Source organism: Sylvia atricapilla, chromosome 3 (genome assembly GCF_009819655.1).
Source record: "Sylvia atricapilla isolate bSylAtr1 chromosome 3, bSylAtr1.pri, whole genome shotgun sequence".
NCBI lineage: Eukaryota > Metazoa > Chordata > Aves > Passeriformes > Sylviidae > Sylvia > Sylvia atricapilla.
In genome coordinates this window covers 19,977,192-19,995,262 of record NC_089142.1, presented here as the reverse complement: position 1 = coordinate 19,995,262, position 18,071 = coordinate 19,977,192, and the positions used below count along the sequence as shown (strand labels likewise).

General features: G+C 38.5%; 1 protein-coding gene across 1 annotated transcript in view; it reads left to right on the top strand.

Moving 5' to 3' along the window:
- The window catches only part of ERICH1 (glutamate rich 1), an 88,214-nt gene that overhangs the window by 53,987 nt on the left and 16,156 nt on the right, over positions 1-18,071 (top strand). The window contains 6 exon segments of the mRNA XM_066314898.1: positions 2,190-2,237; positions 2,240-2,287; positions 2,290-2,348; positions 2,351-2,402; positions 2,405-2,566; positions 5,249-5,440. Coding sequence (XP_066170995.1) covers positions 2,190-2,237; positions 2,240-2,287; positions 2,290-2,348; positions 2,351-2,402; positions 2,405-2,566; positions 5,249-5,440 — 561 coding nt within the window.

The window sequence follows — 18,071 nt, the reverse complement described above, 5'->3', positions numbered from 1 at the left end:
GGTTTTCACCTTGGCTGAACTCAGGCACCACCAAAGCCATTCTATTACTGTCCTTCTCAGCTGGACAGGAGATAGAAAATACTACTAAAGGTTCACAAGATAAGGGCAGGGAGAGATCACTCACTGATTACTGTCATGGGCAAAACAGACTCAGCTTGGAGAAAATAATTGAATTTATTACCAATCAAAATTAGAGCGGATAGTGAAAAGTAAATCAAATCTAAAAGCAGCTTTCTGTTTCTCCCCCTCCTCCCCCCTATCTTCCCAGGCTTTAGTTTATTCCAGTTTGCTACCTCTTCCCCTCAGCAGCAAAGGGAGATGGGGAATAAGGGTTATAGGCTCTTCATCTCCTCAGGGAAAGGAGTTCTTCCCCTTCTCCATCATGGAGCCTGTGCCATGGGAGACAGTCCTCCAGCATGAGTCCTTCCCACAGACTGCAGCTCTTCATGAACTGCTCCAGCGTTAGTCCTTTCCCACAGCACACAGTCCTTCAGGAACAGTTTCCTCCAGTGTGGGATCTCTGTGGGGTCACAAGTCCTGCCAGCAGACCTACTCCAGTGCCGTGTGGGGATAGGGTTCCAATCTCCATGGGGCCACAGATTCTGCCAGGACCCTGCTCCAGCATGGGCTTCCTACGAGGTCACAGCTTCCCTCAGCCTTGCACTTGCTCTTGTGGAGGGTCCTCCACAAGAGGATCTCTGCTCACCATGACCTCCATGGGCTGCAGGGGCACAGCTGTTTCACCGTGGGTTCCATCACAGACTGCAGGGGAATCTGCTCTGGCAATCTGGACAACTTTCTTCTCCATTGACATTGGTGTATGCAGAGTTCTCTCACCTGTTCTCTCACTCTGCTCTTCTCTAGTCGCAACTGCTTCTGCACAATAACTTTTTTCCCCTTCTTAATGGTATGTTATTATATAGATAAATAAAAAATATATATGGAAAACTGTGTTTTCCCAGAGATGTTACTACCATCACTGATGACTCAGCCTTGGCCAACAACAGGTCCATCTTGGAGCTGGCTGACATTGGCTCTGCTGGACTTAGGGGAAGCTTCTGGCAACTTTTCACTGAAGTCATCCCTGTAGGCCACTGTGACCAAAATTTTGCCATGCAAACTCATTTATAGAAGAATCTGGCATTCTGCAATCCGTGGTGTTTAAATGTTGAGGATTTTGTTAGACCATGCATGAGGGAATTGCAGTTAGCTGGACAGCAATTATTGTAGACATGAATATGGACTTCAGCAGCAGTGCACTCAGAGGGAAGATGGATTTTTGGGTTCTGGCCAAATCTTCTTGGCTAGTGCTAGAAAGGCTAATCCTCAAAGTGAGTGTGTGGGAGGAGCCATCAGTTCAGGGTCAGAGATTACCTTAAACTTGAGCTTTGTGTACAAGGATAAGATCTGAGTAAAGAAGTGCAAAAGTCTTGAAGAGCAAGAGGGACTTATTTCCTGTGACATCTGAGGCTTTTGAAGAATTAGGTAGTAAGGAAATTATAATGTAGCAAGGGAACAATAGAACCAAGGCAGGCTGTTAAAGAGATTAGAGATTACTTACCAGGTCACTGTTGCCTTGCATGCTTTTCCTATAAAGTTGATGGCTAAACTGAGCTAGCAGTAAGATACCCCAAAGGAAGAGAATGTTTAGGAGGAGAAAAGAGATGAGTCAGAAAACAGATGCCTGGTGTTTTAAAGCACAGCACTGTCATGACTGGATATCATCAATATAACACTATTATCTTTCATTGTAAATTATGTACATTCTCTTGTGTTCTTGGTCAAGTCTAACCAACTGGTGGTGTGGGAACTCCTTGGGGGAGTTCTCTCATGTCATGTCACCCCATCTGCCCGTGCTACTTTTTGCTCTGGGGATTCTTTTGACCCTCGCTCTGTATAGAACCATATTATCTGCCTTTAGAAAGTAAATGAGATGTAAAGTATGTAGCATGAAGGAGGAATACAGTCTTTATTGAAAGCAGAAGGGAAAAAAGCTTGTATTTTTAATGCATTCAGAAAAGTTGACTTTGACATTGTAGTACTGAAAGACATTGTAAGCATAAAAGTAAGGTTAGAGCCACTCAGGTATCCCAGAATTTGAAGGGTGTCATATTTCATTGCATGCAGTTCTAAAATGCTTATTACAGATCTTCTTATTTCCAGCTCTCATGTCTCTTTTGAATCCGCAGAAGAGGAATATCAAGGGCAAACCAAGAGAAGGCGCATTCGAAGGAAGAACAAAAGAGCAGTTTACAAATCTCTAGTAATTTACACGGAGAACAAACAGATTTGGAATGCAAGACACTGTTGTTCAAGATAATTTACAGTTGCAGCAAACAGAAGGTCCCCAAAATCAGCAAAAAACAAAAAGAGGAAATTGAAAAAGAAGCGACAGAAAGAAAAAAGAAAGCAGCTGGCTTAGTAACAAAAACTACCAGTGTGGATTTTACATATCAACCTGACAAAAACAACAAAGAAGAAGCAGCAGGCTTAAAAGACATAGATGAAAAGGCAGATAGCATTCTGGACTTCCTGCAGGCAACACAACAAATTTATTTTGCTGACAGTATGTACCACTCTTTATTCTGTCTTTTATGAGTATTACCATGCAGGGGAAAATGGATATGCGTTTATTACTGCTGTGAAATGGGACAAAACTACTAAAGAAGTGTCTCTCTTGAAGAGAGACATGTGAGAAGGCTGTGGAGTACCTTGTATTTGTCCCACTTTCTGGTGTATGAATATGTAAAGAATTCACATCAGTAGAAAAAACCCTGTGGTCCTCTGTCTTTAAAAATACACATGATGTTCCTTGCTCTTCTCTTAAACATTCCAATGCACTTGGGACAAGTGGTTAAAATTCTTTTTCCCTCTGCAAGCAAACATCCAGAAGGATTACTTGCTTTCAGAGAACTTCAAATAAGAGCTGTTGCTATCCCTAAACTACTTTCATGGTTAGTATCTCTGAACCAATCTACTTTTCAGAATGTTCTGCTTCCCAGGAGGAGATTTTTTGTATTCTAGAAGGAAATCTAGACAGACAGCATTTAAAGGAGCAGGGAAGATACTGTTGGCACCGGGGAAAGTATATTGGCTTAAAATGCTTGTGAACATGATCAATGGGAACTGATGCTCAATGCACATTCCCTAGTACTTCTAAAAGAATTGCATGGATTTATCCCTAATGGCCTATCCAATGTTCATTGGTCACTGTGGGGCTGGAGAATATTAAATAGCTTACCTACTTGTATTAGTCCATCTTAAGGCAGAGCTGTCAGCTTCTAGTACCATAAAATTAATCTTTGTTTACAGAATTACTGTAAAAACCTTGTTAAGATTACATCAGGGATTTCATGTTAACTTTTTCAAGATTTATACACAGAATTTTCTTTGCTTATGTTAAATTTTCCTGCTGCATCAGATCTTCATACTAGGCCTAGCATTTGAAATCTATCTTACTTTCTGGCAAAGGTATTTCCATCACCAAAATTAAGAATTTTACTGCTTCTCCATATGGCTAAGTAAATGCAAGCTAAGCTACTTGCATTTGCTGTAGTGGAACCTCCACAGTGACCAAGCAAGATTGCAAATTCTTCAAGTTCTGCTGTTAATACAGGATCTAGAACAGAAACCTGATGAATTGTCCACAGCTTTGTTGCATGTTGATTTTAAAAAGAGTGTTGTTGAACTTCCAGCTTTCCTGCAAGTCAAGTTAGGTTTTGGCAGTTTTTGACAAACTGACTGCTCTAGTTTGAAACCAGAAGGTTGGAGTGTTGAGCCAGTGAGGACTTAGGAATCCACAGAGAGGAATTCTTAGGTGAAAGGAATTTCATCTCAAGATGAGATATGACATATATAAATCAGTGTGACTAACTTTCTTGGAAGGCAAATCCCAGTTTATATATAGATCTGACATTATGCTGTTTGCCTTCTCTAGTTGAATGACTTTAACGCTCCCTATTTTATTTTTTAGATAAAAGTGGAAGCCATTGCTTTTAGATGCATTTTCAAATGGTCACACTGGATTATTCTTCTAGTACATACGTTAAAAATCTGAATGGGTAAAATTCTGTACTTCTCTAGGTGTCTTGCTGTTAAAAAAAAAGACTTAAGGGAGTCTGGTTAAAGGGACAGACATTGGAATGGAAGAGTGAATTTATGGTTTAGTACTGTATAAACAATTGTGTTGGGTGTGGCTGAGCTGGAATTCATTTTGCAAAGCAGCCCTCAAAGGTGTTGATAACACACCAGAGTTTTGGCTACTGCTGGGCAGTGCTGGCATCTTATCAGTGCCATCTCTCCAATATTCCCCTCTATCAAGGGGCTGGGAACAGGCAAGATCCTGGGAGGGGACACAACCAGGCCGGCTGACCCAAATTAGCCAAAAGGATATTCCATACCAGATGATGCCACTTCTGATACAAAAGCTAAGGGAGGGAGGAAGAACAGGGGGCATTTATTATTTTACAGTGTTTGCCTTCCAGAGCAGCCACTACATGAGTTGAAGCTGTGCTTCCCGGGAAGTGGCTGAACATCACTTGCTGGTGGAAAATACAGAACAATGTTTTTTCCTCTTTAATTATGTGTGTGCAAACATTGCTAGTTTTGGTTGGGGTTTTTGTGGTTTGGGGCTTTTTTTAACAAACTACCTTATCTCAACCTATGAGTTGTTTTTCATCTCATTTTCTCTGCCTTGTCCCGCTGGGAAGGAAAGTGATGGAGCATCTTTGTGGGCACCTGGCATCTAGCCAAGGTCAACCCATTACAGCAATGTATGTCCTTCACTGCTGTCTTGCATGCTGTAATACTTGCTTTTTAAATAAAAACATAAAGGTGCAATACCAAAGTAATTGTTTGCCTCCAGAAGTGCTTTCAGAGTTGTTCCCTTCTCCAATGCGTGTGCAGTTTATAATATATTGTGTGTAAGAAGCAAAAACACAGTGTTTTGGCCACAGTACAGTTTCTTCTTCACACCTTCTTTCTCTGCTAACTTTGAAAATTTGATTCTTCTTGCATTGCTCTCATAATGAATCCTATTGTCCTTTGTACTTACTGATTTTGTAGGTTTTGTTTTACCATTGTTTTAATACTTAACAAAAAATGTTTAACAAGCTACTCTTTGGTACTGGATATTTCGTTATCATTTGTACTAAAAAGAAGATGCCGTCTTAGGAAAAAAATTATAACTAGGAAAATTCTCTGAGTTCACTGAATATTTTAACATCATTTTCTACTTGTTTTTGCAGAGAATCAGAATGCAGAGATCCTGCTGTAAATTCAGAAACTGCCCAAGAGCTCTTACAGTGTCTTGAATTTCGCACCATCTCTCCCTCAGATTTGACTCATCTGCATCGGCTGAAATCCCTTGTATTGCTACAGGATATTGAGAGACTGAAGGATGCTTTGAAACAATTCCAAGAACAATCTATGATGTCTTCTGGTACGTACTATTCACTCTTGTTCATACACTAGTACTTTTGCATGAATTAAAATTCACATCAATTTCTTTTTTTTAATTAGGAAGCTGTAAATAATGATGTTATAGTAAATACATGTCTATACAAGATATGAAAGCATAATTCCCACCAAAAATACAGTGATATCTTAATTTCTCATTTGTTTATAATTAATATAGAAGCTTTTCGCTCTTTGCAGCAAACTACAGAATACAAGTTGATTCAGGGGTTTAAAACCAATATTTTTCAATTCTGAGTTGCTTTAAGATTTAATATATTTAAAGCTATTTTTAATACATTCCCATGGTAGACTTTTAAATTGTAGGATTTAACTTGTTTATCTTGGAGATTTCACTCCTCCAGCTAAGGTTTAATTTACATGCATATGAATCAATAAACCCATTATTTTATTTTTCCATGTTATCACGTGGCTTCTTTAATATACAGACTTTGCAAGCTAAATTTTGATTTAGAGTTTTGGTTTTGTTTATAAACAAAGTTTTTAAAAAATACTATTGATAATGTAAAAATGTAGTTACTCTTTATAAATTATATTCTGAAGTCATTCATAAAGAGAAAAATTACTGTGTTACTAATTTTTTTCATGCCTGAGGCACAGGCTCCTTCTCTTCTCTATTGTAACCCCTATAATTTTAGTAGAATCTCTTCTTGGACAGTTAATAGTTCTTCAAGTGAATGTGGGATCAGCATGTAGTCCACATGAGGTATAATGATTCATTTTCTATGTAGTCTTCATTTAAACAGTCATTGCTACTAGTCATTAGAACTTGTGTTGCAGTATCAGACAAAAATCTACAAGATATGCTGAATTTCTTGCCTCCTAAAGAATTTAATCAGAGTTGAGAGCACTCTTAAGTCTTTTGAAGAGTAACAACAGAGATGGTAGCAGTGTGGTAACAGTGTAATTTAGATCCTAGCCATCGAGGCTTAGCAACAGCATTCAAAGAAGAGACATCTGCTTGTAACTTCATTAAATACTTTACAGCATGATAGTGGCTAAAGATCCTCATTAAGACTAGAGCCTACTGAATGCTGTGTGTTGGACAGAGAAAAGAGAGAATTCCTGCCTGTGCAGTTCAAATCTGATACATTTTTAGAAGGATGCTCTTAGAGAGTACATATGTATTCTTTTAAGGGTAGATATGTAGTATGACAGCCCTTAAGGTTCTGATGGATGTGAAGGATCCACATATACATGGAATGAAATCCTTCTGTGCATTTCAAGTCTACAATCTCTGATCTTAATTATAATCACACTGTCTCATTGGATGTAATACATGTGTGCAAGCCAAGTAGAACTCAACAGGAATCCTGAAAATGGTATTGCCCTTTATTGAATGAACTAATTCAGCTTTTCTTGATTAAATCCAAATGGAATTGAAATGACAACATTCAGGATATTCTTTACAGGCCTTATCTAACTTTTATACAATCATTTGGAGTTCTGTTGGGTTTTGCAGCCTTGAGACAAGTTGCTCTGTTTACTTTTGTATAGCAGAAATCTCAAAATGAAGAGAGAAAACAGAAGCAAATTAAAACCCCTCATTTTCCAATGTATGTATTCATCACTTGAAAAAGCAAAAGACAATTTTCTGAGTGATTTTTAAAATTCAATGATGTTTTTGCTGGTACAGCCTGGAATTGTTTATTCTTCCAGTTGATTTTTTCCCCTAGTAACTGCTGTCACTCTGGGCTCAATTCTAATCTCATTCCAAGTTCACAATGGTGTAACCATAGTAGTTTATTTGATATTCATGAGGTTCAACAACATATGAAAGAGGAAAAAAAACATTCTTATGAATTATTAAAGGATAATTAAACACCTGCTAGTCATTAATTTTCCTCAGCAGACTTTAAAAAATACATTCTATTTGTAATTCCAGAAACTCTGTGAATGAAAGCACAATGCTCTGAAATTTTACTTTGAATTACACCTTTAATTATACTCTATTTTTCCCTACTTTGGGCTCAAAATGAGGTTATCTTATCCATTGTGGATTTTCACATTTTAGTTTTCACTCCCAATCAGCAGGGGATAAAAGTTAAGAGTTATTACAAGGACCTTTATAATATAATACCTTTCTATAATAACAACAAAGGTTGTACTAACAAATTAAATTTCTTATTATAGAAAGACAAGTTAGGGCTGTTTATGAAGGTAAAAATGCAGAGTACATAGTAGTAATCTCTAATTTTTTTATTACTTTGTCTTATTATCTTGTCTTATCTCTCTTTATTTTCATGAGGATGTGAGGTACTAGAAGGAAAGGTCATTCCATATTAACATGATAAAAACCCCTTGATTTAGGAAGGTGTACTATTTTTACAAAATAAACATTTTATTCCCTATAGTTCAAGAAACAGTATGTTAATCCCTTTTCCCATAGTTATGATTCTACTTAAGATACCATCATCAAGGAAGTAAAGATGGGTGCTATGTTTTGTTCAGTTTTATCTTTAATTCCAGGAAGGGAAGTGTAAGAAAAAATGAAAAGTGTTACATCTCTTCATGTAAGTGCACATTCTCCACTAGTCATACCATTATGTCTTTCATTTCCTCGTATATGGATGTTTTGGTTTCATCTAACTTTCCACTGAGGTTACCAAGTCCCACTTGGCAAGTTAATGTCTACTGATGATAAATGTGCTTTAGAATAAAGCCATGGGCTGTTCCAGGTCTGCAGATTACAAATTCAGAACTGCCGGTTCGGTATCGTGATTTGGTATTTCCTTTGCATCTCTTTCGCTGTTACTCAGATTGAGAACCACAATGCATCCAAAAGAAAAAAGAAACAATAAATAAATTTCTGTTTATCTTAAGCTCTTAGATCCCAAAATTTGCAGTCATATCGAAGAAAGTCCTAACAAGGGTGATGATAGGGTCTGATAAATTTTGCAGGGAAGAGGAAATGCTAAGGAGATTCAGACACAAGAATTATCAACAGTAGCTGTTATCTTTAACTCTTCATTTAAAGGAGAAGAAATACTTAAACAAAAAAATTTCTGTGGTTCAGAAGTACAGGTTTTTCTGGTTTGTTGTCATCCTCCATCACCTTACCTTGTAGTTTGAGCTTCAAATATTCCATCAAGTTGCCTTTGACCTTGTACAGGAACGATGAGACAAAGTTGAGATTGGTGAAGAATGTTCATGTGAACATGGTTATTTCGAATGTTACTGTTCTCAGTCTGTGAAAGAGAATAAAATGCCCTATTACCAGTTCCATCTATTTGGTAGTCTTTAACAAAAAGTACTTACATGCACCTAAAATCTTCTGTAAGTGCTGGGAAGAGAATGTTTAGAAGTCACATAGACATGGATTTCGCATGATGGGGGCTTTGCTGTTCTCTATTAGAAAGTCCATGGCCGTTAGCAAAAGGAAGCCAGAGACTTTCATGATCCTCCACAGTGCAGTGGGCAAAGGAGAAGAGCTGGGACTGGAAGTAATGCTCCCTTTGCTGGTTGGAAACTAGCTTTGGAAATGAGAGCTACTTAATTCCCATTTCACATCAATTATTAAAGCACAGGTGATCGCCTAATTAAAAAAAGTCATTATCTCCTAATTTATGAACTCATTTATGAACTTCTGCTCATCAACTTCATTCTTTTAACATTTTCCCTTTGTTGGTTAGTTTCAAATCTCAAACATACTCTTCCCTTGTTACCTAGGAAATTATCACTCATGGCAGAGCTAGAAGCATCTTTTAACTGCCTTTTTTTTGGAGAACTGTCATTTATATAAGTCTTCTTGCAGGGGGAGGTACATTTTATCTTATGATTATTATATGATAAGTACTGCAGAAAATCCTATCATTAAAAATCAATAAAGTCACATAGGTAATCTCTGAGTTAAAACAGAAGTCATAGCATTTTGAGGCTTTAATGCAGCTATGTGTACAATACAACTCATTCTCAAATGGGGCTTCTAGGTACTACTGTAAGTTAAATAATGATATGTGAAGTTATTCTCCAGACAGAAAGAAGCTTTGTCCATAAGATCATGTCATTTCAATCTCATTTTTTCTGAATTATTGAATCATAACAAATAGGAAGTTTCAAAGTGTACGAGCAAAATGGAGTCTCATACAAATGAGTGACCTAAAATAAAATGCACCTGCTTAAATAAAAATTCATAGGTATTAGTCTTCAAGCTCTGGTATCTGCTCTGGTTTTACTGAAATGTTAATACTGGATGGTAACAGATGTTTGCACAAGTCTTTTTCATAGTCTTCAGAAATGTCATGGAGGTATTTCAGGAGGAATGTGTTTTCTTTGTTTCAGATCATGCCAAGGTAGCCACATCTCTGTTTCACTACTGGATTACAGATATCCTTCCTGTGAAGAACAGGAAATAAAGCCTTACCCCTGTGTCCGTATGCACAGGATTAGAATTTAATATACAAACACTTAACCAAGTAGCAATTGTTCAGGAAGAGCAATGTTAATACACATTCTACACCTTCAGGTAAATGAATTACTTTTCTGTGTTACAAACTCCAGAAGACAATAAAGGTATAATACAATGTGACTTTTGTGATGAGTTGGTCAAGAATACGGCCTGAGTCTTCATCTGCATTAATATGTACATTTCACTTTAGGATAAGGGACTTAACTGGAATGATATAGTATCTGGTATTTTTTAAGAGGTATAGTATTATCTTTTGTGTTTGTAAGTTTATCATTCCTTCCTGGAAGTTATATTTCTTGACATTTTGTATATCTGCTTGCCTGGAAAACAGAGCTATATTTTTTTATATTTAAACCTAAGCAACAATATGTCTGAGGAATATCTTTTTGCTGAATAAACTGCTAAAATATGGACATAGATACATTTCTGTATGTTTGGAGTTATGCAGAAACTTGGATGGGATTTTCAGAACTACTCCATGGCTCAGCCTGTTACAATCCAGTGGGTTTCACTGACTTCATAGTTACAGGACTGGGTTCACTCTCCCTGATTACTGTGTAATCTGTCTACTGCTGTGTAATATTTCTACAATTAAACTTATCCAAGTGTAGATAGTACAGTAAGTAATATCCATGGTTGTAAAATATTTTGGAATAATGAATAAAAAGTGCTTTGTGAAAGGCTCTTCTCTCAGCTGTATCATTCATCTGGCAGGTGATACTGAGCAAACCATGTCTTATATCTAGGTGTCCATTAGCTTTGTCATCAGTAAGATAAGGGCAATGTATTTAACTGCTCCAACACGTGCTTGGAAATACACTACTAATGAGGCTATACAAACATCACATAGGTTTTCTTGGTTTGTTTCTTCTGTTTCATTATATTGCCTGATATATCCTGTTGCAAGGCATTGGTTTAGTGATACTCAAAATTTTTTAAGAAAAATTACAAATCATCATACCTCTTTCTCATTAATTGAAGAAATTAAAAGGGTTTTAGTAATACACCAAATGATTGCAGGTGCAGAAAAACCATTCTTATGGCTAAGGAAGTTTTGTGCAGCTCTGAAGAACTTGGGTTTGGTCTGTATCTGGTAAGAAATGTGTATAAACCAGACTTTGCAGAGGAGAAACTAGTACTGTGTCCCCTGTTTTAATGTTCCTGAATTGCTAATGCACAGGCATTGAACTGTAGCTGTGACTTTTCACTGAGATCCTGTGTGCCTCAGTCCCATATCTGGAGAAAGAAGAAAACATCACTTGAGTGTGAAGCACCTAGGTGCCTTCTTAACTGACTCATTGGAAATTAATCACTTCATCCTCACTTTAAGGTTTGAATGTTACACAATGAGGCCTAGGAACTGCAAGAAAGAATACACAGCAGCTCATTAGGTAAACATCACCTGTCCTAAACACTGAATATAAAAAACATAAACGAGACCATGTAATCAAAGACAGACTTTTGAAACACAAGTACGACCGAGATCAAATTAGGACTGCAAAAATAACTGTACTGTCTGCATTTCCTGATACTTGAGGGGCTGTGCACAGTGAGGTTTTAGGGCTGCTGCCTTGAGTAGACCCCAGGATCTGGTGATTCCTACTCCTTGTCCTCTGGATTCTGGGTTAGTGTACCTGGAGATCTGGATGTCAGTGTAGGTGACTCCAGTTACCACATTTCCAGGTTCAGACAGCAGCAATGCCTGAGCACATATCTGAGGGATACACACAGACAATACTCACATGGCTGACTGCACAGCCCTTTGATCCCTTGAATAAGAGGACAGCCATTCTCCTTTCCCTGCCTGCATCCTGGGTCCTCATCCCTGCTCTATGGCTCTCCTGCATACCAGCTAGTCCAGGCTGGAACACACTCATCTGCAGGCACTCATGCACTCATGTCACAGTCTTGTTTGTTGCTTTAATTTCTCTTACTTACTATTTCTCTTTCAGTGCTTGGCCATTTCTCATAATCACAGAATGGTTTCAGTTGGAAAGGATATAAAGATCATCAAGTCCCAGCCCCCCTGCCATGGGCAGGGACACTTTCCACTAGACCTGATTACTCAGTATTAAAGTGATTTTTAAAATTGAGCTGAATTTTGAATAGCTTTATACAGATGAGCAGATTTTGATATCTTTGCCAAACAGAAATATTTTTACAAAATCAGAGAATGGGTAAGATTGGAAGGGGTCCCCACAGTGGGATCACCTGGTGCAGCCAGACTGCTAAAGCAGAATAAAATTTTATACTATTCCAGTGAATAAAAGTTCACAGGTCAAAAAGGTACTTTGCTTGAACCAGGTAATAATAGATAAAATATTATTTTCGGTCTCTCTTTTTTTCCCCTTTGTTTTTACCACTGTAAGAGCCTTATATTCCATTCAGAAATCAGGTGGCCCCAGCTAAGCAAGCCCAGGAGCAGTTTCTGACCATAGCCACTTAGTCAGTGATATCTGATGTCTTTGCAAATGACCTGTGATAGGAGCTGAATCTTACAGTTACCAATCCTGCCACTGTTGTACTAACAGGGATTATGGAGAGGATAAAGAATGCTAAAGAGTTTAGAAAATTGGACCAAATTTAAGCAGATAAACTGTGGATTGTCATTGTAGATAAATGCAATTGCTTAAGAGTGTATTTATTTCTGAAACAAATGTGCCAGACAGCAGTGTGCTGAACCGCAACATGCAAGAAGACACTCAAAAGCAATGTACAGAAGAACACAGCAGAAAGATCTAGTTTAAAAGCAAAAGAAATTGACATTACTTGTAATTTAAATTATGCAGAGTACTAAAAATGGCAGGGTTTACATATTTGACATTCTATTTGCTGTCAAAAGGATTTTATACATCACAGTTTTAATACCTGGTCACTTTTCTGCACTGCTTCTCTAAAAGAAATGGTGCTTGATCTCCTTACACCTTTTAGGTTTATTTGAGCAGTGATATCACAATGTGGCTGAGATACAAAAACTGAAAAATTTAAATTAATATCCACCACTGAACACTGATTTTCATTTCACTATACATGGCTCCTTCAACATAGCAATGAAACATTTATCTCTTTAGTTTTTCATGCAAAACATAAAAATGGCAAAAGATGTGGCCTTGAATTTTTGCTTCTTCAGCATAATTCAGTTTACTGAATGTGCTGCATTACTGAACTACTGAAACACAGAAGAGTTTTTAAAGTGGATTGTGCATCAGAATACTTCTGGCTAAACCGTACATACACTATTATTAGCATATTTCAAACTTCCAGGAAGACAGGATTTTAAAATTTTGCGTTTAAATCCTACCTGGACTCCAAGAGTAGAAAGAATTTAAGGGTCAACTGGAAAGTAACCTGCATGTGTCTTCATGGGTTAACTTTCTAGTTTACATTATTGAACAGTGTGCAGTAAGTAAGGAGCAGCAGCACAGTGGGAGAGAGATCTCTGAGAGGCAGCAGTCTCCCTTACCAGCATGTACAAGGAACACCACAGAGGCTGAAGTCATTTGAGACATCTGTAGTAGTGGATAAGCTGGTCACTGCACTTGTATGCAAGGGTATAAGTTCAAAGCCATTATCTCTATATATAGGTGCATGTTTTATTCTTAAAATTGCCTGTAAGACCCTAATTTTTTTCCTTTGTGGATATGTAATATGGGAATCAATCTCAAATGTTACAGATTTTTACTGCTTTGTAATTGATGCAATATTTTAGGTAGTGCTTTACAATCATGTAGAGTTATTAATTCCTTAATGTGTTTTATATGACAGCTGCCCTTTCTCTCCTGCGCCAGTGTAGGGAGTTACTACTCAATAGGCTGAATGGCTGAAGTAACACCTGGAGGAAAAAATAACTTTAAACACCCCTCCCAAAAAAAAGGAAGGAAAAAAGTAGTGAATGGCAGCATGAAGACAGAAGATTTTTAATGTCTTTCACCAAAGAAAAATTATTTCACCATGTATATCATAAAACCAGTCCACAGATGTAGAATGGAAAGAGGTGTGTGTAATACATGTATAGTATGGTACACATTTGGCATAGTAATAGAGAGTGGTAGTGCAAAAGATGGCAATTGCAGAATTGGGAAAATGTATTACATTTAATATGCAGGGAAACCTCAGGTTATAGCTATGCAGGTTTTTTAGTCAATTGCTTCAGCCCTGGATTGCTCCTAAGGAGGGCTGTATTGCACATGTTTATGCAGCTAATTAAGCTTCACTCTTTCCTGCTTTATGCTCTGCATTGCATCTGAGTAAATTTTGTTTGTTGTTTTAAACTGTTAGATGTCTGCAGGCCTAAGGGGATCTGGAGACATATGTGTTTTAGAAAAGCTGAAGTTTAGATGCTGTATTTGTTTACAATCTCTTAAGAATCTAGGGAGAAAAAACTATATATTCTATGACTATTTGAAACTGCATATGCATAGATAAGGTCAAATATGTAGCTTTAATAAGGCTATTCTCTAAGTTGAGTGCTTCAGTTAGTATAATTAATAGTCTGTAGCCATTAAAGTCAGGTAAAGTGTATAAGCAAGCTGTAGTACTCTTTTACATAATTACTGCAAGGCTACGTCCTGTTTTAGGATACATAATGGACAAAAAAGAAGAGTAATCTAAGATTGAAGAGGAGTACACAAAAGCAGAAGGAACTTTTCTTTTATATCAACTCTAGGCTGCTATAGGTTGCATCAAGTAGGGGCTGCATTTCTTCACTTTCAAGATCTTTGCCCGTCCCCTCCATCTCCATTCAGTGCACAGATGATTCCTCCATCCCTGTCAGCCTCTGGTATTAATTTCCATCACCCATTTGCTGTACTTTCAGATTTACACATTTGTGCTTTTTCCCCACAGTGCTTTCCACAACTCTACAATACAATCTTTCCATTGTCTTCCTTTCCTTCTTCAAAGCTCTCTTTTGCTGTGATCTTGCCCAAAACCTTGGCCAAAACCCCAGGCCTGTTAAGTATGGTGCTAGGACAACTGCCTACTGTGCTGACTAATGTTGCCTTATTGTCTGTGTATTCCCACATCAATTTCCCTGGTTTTTCCTTCCTAAATGAGTAGCAGTTTGATGCAGCGTTTGCCCTGCTGCACAGCACCAGCACAGCCAGTTCTATCATGTCTGAGATGACAGTGTGCTCAGGATATGTAATAGACCTATCTACAATGGAGAACATGATTGAACATGTAGGCAAAGCTGCTGATAGCTTAAAGTGGCTTCATAATTTTACATTGCACTCGTGATCAGTCTGGTAAAATGGGAACCTACTTCTCCCCAGGAGGCACTTTGGAGGCAATGTTCTTCTGCAGCTTGCTAAGGAGAGCTTGGAGGCATGCAGTCCTTTGTCCTGACTTCAGATGCCTGCAGTGCAGCTTTTACAATCTGAGCTGCCTATCCTAAAGAACTTCCTAATCAATGGGATTAAGTAGACTGATACAACTGACTGCTGCTAGACATCTATTTCAGAATTGGAACAATGGTACCAATGGGAGAACTTAGTGCTTTATGTTTACTGGTATGAAAGCATAAATAGGTAAGTCATCAAAACATCTTCATTGCAGACATCTGGATCTTGTTTAAAAAAAAAAAAAAAAAAAAAAAAAAAAAAAAAAAAAAAAAAACCCAGGAATGAAAAAAAAAAGATCATTTCCTGCATCCGAGAAAAGGACAGGAATGTGCATGTTGCGTGGCCAAAACATGACTTACTTGTGATCCTGGTCTGGCAGTGGCAAGATCTTTCAGCTTGGACAGGGCCATGACACCCTCTCCTTGATGCTTTCATGTCTTCTTGTGGGAAGCTACTGCCTGGGACTGGTAAAAAGGGAAAGGAGAAGAAGAAGAAGGAGCTGTTGTACAGCTGTGTTTGGAGTTCACCCAGCACAAACTGAGGAGATGCTTCTCCTGTTCTTGTTCCCTTTGTGCATGTGATCATGTACTAAGCAGCCTCCACCATTTCTCAGGTAGACTCAGTAAAAGTTTGCTATATGATTCATTCCTTCTCCCAGTGACAATAATCAAATGGAAATGACGACAAATGCTCAAAGAAAAAGTAACTATTGCTAGAAATATGAAACTGATTAGCCATTACCTGGATTCTACAGAAGGGATCAATACCAAAGGCTTTTGAGAATCACAGGTGTAAGTGCTGAACTCTGTAGATGTAATGATAGCTTTTTGATCTCTGTCTGGCGTGTGGGAGCTTAAAATGAAGGTCATGTTCAAATCTGATTGGAATTCAGGGAACACTGCTTGGGTTATTACCATGACTATAGTGCTGGATTCTATTTACATTAGTAAACAGTTTAAAATACTTGACATATTATTCAATTAAATCTGTGATTGCAAACTGACAGACCAAAGTTCATTGATTTTTCCAACCACATTAAACTAAGTTCATGGCACAGTGTTTCATTTAGCCTATCTGCTTAACCCTTTCACCTTAATTCAATTACTCAGAATAAAATTAATGTGTAAAATATTAAATAACTCTAAATTTCTAAATTAGAAGGCATTGCAAGAATATATTCATCTTGCAATGAATATATTCTTTGACATACATTTAATATTGTATGATTTACAATTTGCTATAGATCACATTGTTATCCAAATGGCAAAAGTCAGTCAGAAAGCTTTTTCTTTGTACTCATTCAGTAAATTGATAGATTCATGGAAGGTAAGACTGAAAAGGACATGAGATTATCTTCTCTGACCCCATCTGGATCCCTGGTCATAAATTTTCCCTTTACTTCAGGGCAAAGACCAATCTGACAAAAGCACAGTTTGTGGGTTTTGCTAAAGCAAGTCATGTACAGAGACAGGCTAGCTTAAGGACATCAAGAAATGAAGACTTTGCTCCTTCTTTAGTCATTGATTCCAGTACTCAGTCACTTTCATGATTAGAATCATGTGCCTTATTTTAAATTTGAATTTGTCTAGATTTAGCTTTCAGCCATTAGTTCTTAGTATGCTTTTCTTCACTAGATTAAGTAGTCCCTTATAGCCACTATTTTCTGTAAAAGTTTTGGAACACTGTAATCTACAGGAAATAGCTGTCGATGAACTTCTCCAGTGTGAGTCCATCCCACAGGCATCAGTCCTCCCCACACTGCTGCAGAGCAGCTCTGCCACGGGGTGCAGTTCCTCAGGTACAGCCTGTTCCAGCCTGGCTCCTCCATGGGGTCACAAGTCCCACCAGCAAACCTGCTCCAGTGTGGGCTCCTCTCTCCACAGGTCTGCATGTCCCTGCCAGGACCCTGCTCCAGCACAGGACCCCCACAGGGTCACAGCCTCTTCGCAGGCATCCACCTGCTCTGGTGTGGTCTCCTCCATGGGCTGCAGGTGGATCTCTGCATCCCTGTGGTTCTCCATGGGCTGCAGGGGCACAGCTGCCTCACCATGGGCTGCACTATGGGCTGCAGGGGAATCCCAGCTCTGGTGCCTGGAGCTCCTGCCCCTCCTTCTGCACTGACCCTGGGGTCTGCAGGGCTGTTCCTCTCATGTATTTTCACTCTGCTCTTCTCTGGTTGTTATTATGGCTGTGCAATAACTTGCCTTCTTAACTATGTTATCACAGAGGTGTTACCATCATTCCTGATTGGATCTGCCTTGGCCAGCAGTGGTCCCATCATGGAGCTGTCTGGCATTGCCTCTGCTGGACATGGGGGAAGCTTCTGGCAGCTTCTCACAGGAGTGAGCCAATGCTGTAGCCCCTGCTGTACTGAAACGTGGCCACACAAACCCAATACAATTATCAACCCTTTTTTCAGCACAAAACAGCCCCACAGCAGCTATTGGAAATTAACCCTACCCCAGTCAAAACCAGCACTCCAGGATATGCACTTCACCTGAAAAACCTACCTAACCAAAGCATTCTACTGACAGTTGTTCTTTCTCTTCTTTGGGTTCAAATCTGAGTCCATGGACATGAATATTACCTCAGTGCATGGAATGGTGTGCTGGCAATGCATTATGCCCTGCAGCATTCCTCATCCCCTTCCCAATTCAGCAGCCTGAGCTTTTGAACAAGAGTCATTACAACCGGGCATGCTGTGCTCTGGGATGCCCTAAGGCAGCAGAAATGTCTGCAATCCAGCTCTCAGCTCAAGAGTATTGTGCACCAGGATATTAACTGTAAAACTGGCAATATTGCTTTGGTGCAGAGCCTTCCTCCAGGCACCCACAAGACAGATGGCT